This window comes from Schistocerca serialis, chromosome 2 (assembly GCF_023864345.2).
Source record: "Schistocerca serialis cubense isolate TAMUIC-IGC-003099 chromosome 2, iqSchSeri2.2, whole genome shotgun sequence".
Lineage (NCBI taxonomy): Eukaryota > Metazoa > Arthropoda > Insecta > Orthoptera > Acrididae > Schistocerca > Schistocerca serialis.
The window spans coordinates 908,217,858-908,226,377 of record NC_064639.1 but is presented as its reverse complement, the minus strand read 5'-3'; the positions used below and the strand labels follow the sequence as shown (position 1 = coordinate 908,226,377).

General features: G+C 37.2%; 1 protein-coding gene across 1 annotated transcript in view; it reads left to right on the top strand.

Moving 5' to 3' along the window:
• Window positions 1-270: 270 nt before the first annotated feature.
• The window catches only part of LOC126456326 (vesicular glutamate transporter 1-like), a 51,147-nt gene continuing 42,897 nt past the window's right edge, over window positions 271-8,520 (top strand). The window contains exon 1 of the mRNA XM_050092075.1: window positions 271-400. Within this exon, the coding sequence (XP_049948032.1) occupies window positions 353-400 (48 nt within the window). The 5' untranslated portion in view covers window positions 271-352. The remainder of the gene's footprint in view (window positions 401-8,520) is intronic.

The window sequence follows — 8,520 nt, the reverse complement described above, 5'->3', positions numbered from 1 at the left end:
AACATTGTGCAACACTTCACCATCGAAAATAAATCAGAAAAAAAAATCCGCTGGATGAAGTATGTTGCGCATTTTCGGTTCAGTTACAGATGCGTTGAAGTGGTTCTTTGCAATGTGCTTACTTGAGCTGTATTTTTCGATTCTGTCTAGTCATTAAGTGAAGCGCACACACAGAGAGCGCAAGAACCGTTGTATAATTGGAATGAAACGTTTTTTCCCTTCTTTTAGCGATGGCCTGGGCCGAGGATACATGTGGTGGAGGCGAAGACGTTTCCAACTGGCATTCCTGTGCTTCGTTGGATTCGCAAATCTCTATGCTGTCAGAGTTAACATCAGTGTCGCCATTGTCGACATGGTGGCTAACCGTTCAGTTAGCACAGAAAACAACACGGTGACATATGTGAGTTATTGCAGCTACATCATAAAATTCTTCTCTTTTCCCTTTCTGTGTGATCTGCATTTGACATGACTCATTGGCCTGCAACTAAATATCATGCTACAAATTTAAGAGTTCTTAGTTTGAACTACATTCTTTACTAGGTAATTTGTCATGTAACCTGACTTTTGCGTCTAGAAATGTGTTGTTTCGGGGGAGAAATAAGAGTGCGCGCGGGATTAGGTGACCGATGCGCAGTGACAGTTTTCGTCCAAAGCGCTGTGCGAGTTCATTTGTTTGTTCGGAAGGGGAGGCCGACACTGTCTTGCCATCATTCGGCCGGTCGTCAAGGACAGAATCGAGACGCACGCCCTGCAATTTTTCTCAAACGATTTTACAAAAACCATTTAGTAAAAAAATGTGTATGTCAGGTTCATGATGATGTGCCCATCATTTCTTTAATGCTCATAATTACTGTGATATTTTCGTGGAACTAATACACTGCGCGAGATTCGTAAAAGTTTTCAACGAGAAATGGGGGTCGCTACAGTTTTGCGTTTGGTGTGTACTACATAATATATTGGTATGTATGAAGTTTAACTAACATATTGAATTTTTCTTTAGACTTGGGTGGAGGTCTCTACCTGTTACCAATCTCAAGAAAACTGATCTGACATAGCACAATCATTTGCGATCGCGCTGCACAAGCGACAAAGCCGGAGTGTAATATCCGCAACATTTCTTATATTTCATTAACGGCTTGAGATATCAAAATGAGACAGAGTCGCGATGACCAGGAGTACCCAAAGCAGAGTTACAAACTCAAGTTCCAATGAAATACAATATTGCAGTACTCGACATATCTTGTTATACTGTCTGTACTCATAAATGTCTTCCACACTATTTGCTAATTGTTCATACAAACTAACCTATGTACATAGAAGCCTAGAAGATTCATTTACCATTGATAAAAAAATACATAATATATTGGAAAATTAATCCCCCTACTTGAAAAAACATACATTTATGTGTAATAATACTGTCCATAGCAGTGACTGTTTTTCTAAACAAATAATTCCATGAATTCTTCATATAGGATAATTTCTTGGCTAACAATTTACGAATTTCAGTCACAACACAGATGTAGTTAACAGATGCTTGAGTACATTACCCAGCACCTATGATCTCTTGTAAGTTGATGGACCAGCAATGGTACAACCATACAGGAGTGTGGGAGTGGATCCTCCCACATCTTTCAGTTTCCTCCCTAGATTTCTCATCACACTCTCCAAAGGATAGATTACTTCCTGTCTGGCATTCATATCAAATCCTGCAACATTGTTTTCTGTGCTAAGTATGCTGTTTAATACCTCCCTCACATCACACGGCATATGCTCTGCCTATATACGGAGTGTACATAAAGTCCGAGAACACTTACAATTATTTATTGCACAAGAACTAAACATTGTACAAATATAATTCATATTGCATTTTGAAGAGAAACTCTGAACATTTTTTTTTTTAAGAAACATTCAGTATGCGAACCATGAATGACCCGGTAGACATAAATATGGTAATCAAATTCTTGCCATCCCCGTACCAGCTTGGCATCGTCAGCTGTGGCAGTCACTTCCCATATTCTCTCCCAGAGATCTGCTACATCACATGGTAGAGGCAGTACATACACCAGATCTTTAATTTGTCCCCACAGAAAAAAAGTCACACAGCGTGAGATCTGGTGATCGGGCAGGCCATCTCATGAAACAGCTGTCTCCTTCTATAGCATGACCGCCATGTTTGTGTCTAGCACTGACTATTGGCAAATTACCAAACTATGCTGTGGCGGTATGCATGGAAAAAAAAAAAACCTTTCAGGGTTTCTCTTCAAAATTACATATGTATGATATGTGTACAATGTTTGGTTCTTGTGCAGTAAATAATTGAAAGTGTTCCTGGACTTTATGTACACGCTGTATATTTGGAAAAAAAAGCTAAGTATACAGGGTTTACATCAGAAAGGATTAAAGTGTTCATATATGAAACTTTAATAAACAGAGCTAAATGCAATGAAAAAATGAACTAGTAAGGTGATACACACGGATATACTAAGATACTATTTCTAATTTTAACAGTAAAAGATATGAAAATTTATTATTAGATCTTTAATGGCATTGTCCCATTTCAAAACTGTAAAAGGATCTACTCATTTAGTATCATGGCATATATGTATCAAATTCTAAAGCACAAAACATAATTATATAGTTGTATGAACCTGCAAATATAGTGTAGCATAGATTTAAACTCAGTCGATAGATAAGACAGAACTTTAGAAATTGGATCAACTTACAGACTACATTCCTGACAAACAAAACAGAACTATATATATATTTGTATGAATCTGCAAGTGTAGTGTATATTCTCTTCCAGGCCAGAGGTCACTATGCATCCATGTTCAAAGCTCTTGTTTTCTATGCAAAAAGTTAACAGTACCTGAGATTTCAACATTTTGCTTTGCTTTTATGTAGCTCCTCTTATCTTTACACCTATAATGGACATTTCCACAAAATTCGTACTGTACTTGATCTTGTCCCTAAATTGTTCAGATATACTACAAATCGGGCTACCGGTATCAATAAAACAGTCACCTTCCCACTGATCAATCTTAATTCTAATATAAGGTCACTCAAAATCTGAATCATCTTCTCTGTTGTCAGTCACTTCATGCTACATCCACTGTCTTCAGAGATTTATCAACTTCACTGGTGTAGTAACATGATTCACAATTTCTGTCGCACTTCACCTAGTGTAAACCAGGAACTGGCTGCTAGGCATGCCCAATGTGAACTGACTGGGCACAGCCCGTGCTGCCCGAGTTGTTGTTTTTCCGCCGGCAGAGGGCGCGGCCGAATTCTCGCGTGCCCTCTGGTGGATGGGACTTTACTTGCGGCAACTACTATCCGTGATGCGCCGTGCCAATGTGCGCCTCCCACGATCTTTCTGGTGGCTACTGCACTCCTCCTCCTTCGGGGGGTGAAGCCACTGCGTCGGAAGGTGGAGTGTCGTGCAGTAGCGATGACCTCCACATCCATTGGAAGGCTGGAGTCGGGGGGGGATCTGCCAACCCTTGAGCCGGAACTTTCGAATATGGTTGGAAGTGACCCACACGAAGAGGCCCCCGTTGTCCCACCACTGGAGCCCGGGACAGAACGGGCGACAAGCTGTCGAACCTCGGATCCCGGTCCACGTCGGGAGGGGCAAGAACCAGTGGCAGGGACGATGAGGAAGGGACGACCACAGGGGAACCAGCCTGCTGCAACTACTGTCCGTGATGCACCGTGCCGATGTGTGCCTCCTGCGATATTTCTGGTGGCTACTGCAACTTGTATCATAGCATTACTTTGGTTACTCATGTTGTCAGGTAAAGATTGAACACAATGAATAGATTACATGGCAAAACTATCACCAATTCTTACATAAGGAAAACAAAACACATTACTGTCAAATTTAAACTTCCTGCTTAGATCCGTGTTCATTTCATTCCATCAATTTGGATACAAAATCTGACTAATCATAGCTAACTTGTTCCAGAATGCACATTTATCTATGTTATCATCAGTATGGTCCCAAACAAACTTCAAAAAGTTTTCACCTTTATTCTCCAGGTTCACAGATACCTCATCTTTACGGACTGGGTCACCACTCTGCTTAACATTAATGAAAAACTGTTTTGCCTGGAATGGTATTCCATGACTGTCACTTTCAACACCACATACATCACTTACCTTACCTGTATTGTTAACACCATTTTCAAATAACTTTGAAACTTCATTATTCTTAAACACCAAAAATACCTGATACCAATCATCTTCTATTCCTCCAAAATTACTTCATCAACAACATCACTAACAATACAACTCTCATCTCCATCAAAGTCACGTACTTCACCTACATTCCTTTGCAATAAGCCGCTAGTCTCAGACTCACCAACCTCATTTATTTCACAGCTCTCATTCACATGTACATCAAAAATATCATCTAGTTCAGATCTCATTAAAAAAAAAAGACATGTTCCACATCCACGAGGATCTCCTTAGCACGGATCTATGGAATGAAAAACTAATCTAATCTATCACCTGATTTATGTACATCGACAACACTGTTTTCCAACCAAGAGAAGAAATCATTAGTACATACTATATCAAAATTCTCACTATTCTCACATTCTGGTTTGTGATTAGCATCTACATCACCATAATTAAACTTAGTGACCAAAACTTTTGAGCAAAACATTAATGAGAAATCTGATATTCGTTCTGTTCAGTTTCAGATACATGTGCCATATCATTAACACTGTTATTATTACCCAATTGCAAGAATAACTTGGGGGCTATGATTGTTTCTTCTATTAAATTGCCCATGGTTATCCCCATTATTCCTATCCTGATGATGATCTAAAGTTCTCTCTCTATTAACACTTTGATCCTGATAAAAGTTATCATTATCTCTGTTTCTGTAATTATCCACATTGTGATTTCTATTATTCTGATTATTATGGTACATACTTCTTTCTGCTGCCCTATCCAGCCTATCAACATATCGTAAAAATTGTTCAAAACAATCGTCAGGTTCGTGGACTAAATCCCACCACAACCTTTCTGGTAATCTCCTCTTAAGTGCATCAGTCAAGGTCATTTTGTCAAATGGTTTGTCAAGGTGTGCTAAGTTTTTAAGTTGGTTCTTACAAAACTCTTTCAAAGTGCCGTCCCTACTCCTATAATTAGGACCATTCAAAAATTCAATCTTGATTCTCCCCTGTTCAACTTTTGACCAAAATTTATTTTAAAAACTTTTCTCAAAACTCTTATATGTTTACCACTGACGTAAATTTAAATTTACTCATGACAGAGCGTCGCCTTCAAGACATCTTTTAACAAATTTAATTTTTTTACTATCATTCATGCCTGACACAAAACTATCTCTACAGTGGTGCAGTGTGGTAAATTATCTGATGAAAAACTTTTGATAGGAGTGTTAGACCATGCAGTACCATTGTTTGGATAAATTTCGTGAACTGCTGAAATTTTTTGATCTAAAACAGTTGCATTAGTTTGTATTTTGTTTTCAACAATTAAATTTTTTGGTTTAAACTAGCGATATTTTGTTCCATTTTTTTCCGCTGTGGCCTTCTCTTCAACTCTGATCTCATCAGCATTCTTTAATGTTTCACTGACTCATCTACCAACTCATTTTCCAAAGCAATAAACTTATTTTCTTAAACATCAACTTTTTCATTCACACTCTTTAACCCATGTGACAACCCATTTTTTAGCTCTGAAACTTGATTAGTAAGTTGGTCCATCTGATCTTGTACTTTGTGTAATTTGTCATTGTTATCTGTCTTCCTTTCCTCTATTTTTGCCAAAATTAACTGAAAAATATCAGTTTTTACTGTTTCTTTACTGACTATGATTTCGCTCAGCTCAGACATGTCCTGACTGGATCCTACAGCTTTCATTTCCACCTCACTCCTACCCTCATCTCTATTCATTTTGTTAACAAGCGCACAAGTCAACAAACAAATTAACTTCACAAATAGTTTGTACTTATCTTTTCTTTTTGATGTCCTTGGTTGTAGTTGTAAAGTCCTCTTTCATTTGACCCGGTCTGTCATTATTGGTACCACATCTTCACTGTTGGTATGATGTGCTTTATTGGGCAGCATTCGGTTTTCTTGCATCGTGTGATCAGAAATTTATTCATACATAAATTGTAAATAAACTACGTTCTTTTCTGCAACAGATAAAACTACATTATTAGTCAATTGATCCCGTACAATGCCCACACTTGTAATCTACTCCTCCCTCCTTTCTTGTCACTACTGTCATTGATGGTAAGTCTTTTCATAAGATTTGAGAGGAATGAGATTTACAATAAACTCTTTACTTATCTTTTCTCTCATGGTTGGCTCCAGTTCTTCATGTCTAGGCGTCTGATTCTTGAAACTGAAATTTTCACATTTTAGGTTCTCATGGTCCAATTGATCTAAATAAATTTGAAGAATGTCTGTGCAGACTTCTTGTTTTTCTATGTTTATTTGCATCACATTTTACTGTATCACACTGTCTTTTGAATTTTCACATTAACAAAGCCAAAATTACATTGTTCATCCAAAGTACAAAAATATGTCCGATCACATCAGAGGCATGTTTACTACTCCCTCACTCTGCGGTAATAACAGTATTCCAAAAGGTTTACAATCTTTCTTGCAAATGAATTTGTATCAGTTTATTATTATTATTTGATAAATGAATCCAGAAATAAATATAATAAACAGTACTAGATTGTGTAACTAATGATAGAAATTTTAAGTGTGCCATATATTTCATAATTTCAAATGTTTCTAAAAAAATAATTTTAACTGTACATCCAAAGCTAGTACACATCAACTGTAGCAACGAAAATAAAGTAATTCCTTTTCATAGATTTTAGCTCATAATATAACTTATTGAATATAAAATTATATGAAATTTTTCAGAAAAACAGCTGAGACAACACTGACCTGTCCAAAATTCGAGAAATATTTCTGGTATTGACTACTTCTGTTGAGGAAAAGTATTGCTAGAGGAGGGTGTCCCTTTGCACCGTGGAAAATACAAGACCAACAATTTCCTATCAAACCCATTATCAGCATCTAGTTTGTTCCAATGTTGGGTCTGCATTACAGCATCATTGTCTGTATTACCATAATGACTGTGGAAATGAAATTGAAGGAGAGAGTGAAACACAGTGTTTGCACATAACCTACAACTCTTGGATCGTACCAAAAAGAGCAACTGAGCTTAACATTCGCATCTGACGCTCAGGTCACCATCAACAGAGCTATATTCTCTTATTTCATGGCATACTATGGAAATACTTGAGCTTTAATGCTGCAGTAGGTCCACAGTCCAATGATAAGAATTATGTGTTAATCCATTTTCTCATCCTAAAACATCAAATACTGACTGATAAAATTTCTCTCACCATCAGATTTTGAGAGATTATCTCCAGTACACCATCACTCTACCACGGTGTCAGGCTGTATTAGCAATAATACCACCAGAGATGGTTTCTCTTTATGGTTTCATATACTCAGTAAAAAAACATGAAACCAGGCTACGTCAGCTGGCCTGCACCACATCTCATTTTCTTGCCTTTTTTTTGTTTTCCTAAATCACACCAGGAGAAGGGCAGAATGCATTCCTCGTTGCTTGTTCTTTGTTTTTAATGCTATTTTCATTAAGAGGGTGATGCATCTTAAGAAAAGAATAAGGACTTTAAAATTTTAAAACCCAAAAATGTATTGAGATTAAATACGCAATTCACAACTAGCTTATTCAAGATGGAGTACAAGCTCAAATGGGTTAGAATGCGAGAATGAAGCAACCACAGCCGTTTAGGGAACTAACCTAACATTATCCTTACATGAACCACAAACAGTCTAAATCAGGCGTGTTAAAACAACAAAATTGCTTCATTGTTCTGAAAGTATAACATACAGTTGTGATGCAGCCTTCACAAGCTTAGTTCTATTTGTTGGGCTAGGGCTTGTAACAAATTAATATATCTCGCTATGTCAGAGATCATTGCAGATGATTAGCACTGCTTCTGTTTCATATTTTTCAAAATAAATGAAGCACACAAAGACTCCTTTTACTATCTTTTGTGTCATGATTGTCTTCCTGTGGAAATGCATTTGCTTTTTCTCTGTAATTTTTGTTATGATAATAATGTTATTCAAGTACATGTATGTTTCTATTTAGAGGCAACTCATCCATATTCCTTTACTAATGATGTACACACAGTTTGTTCATCTTTTAGCTATTTAACTGCTTTGGGAAGTGAATGGTTTGGTGGCGTTTTGATTGCGCCCCATCACACACCATGTGTTTTTACAAGGTGAACCTTGCAATCTAAATTTCTTATTACAAAGTCTGATTACTGTTTCTGTGCAAATAATTTGTTGCACTATACTTCATATTATCAAGGGCTGCCATCACCAATGTTTTCCACTCCCCAACGATGACTCTGCATCTGACTCTAAAACAAATCTGAAAATAACAGATAATGGAGCCATATTTGGCTCAGTAGGAGTCTTAATATAA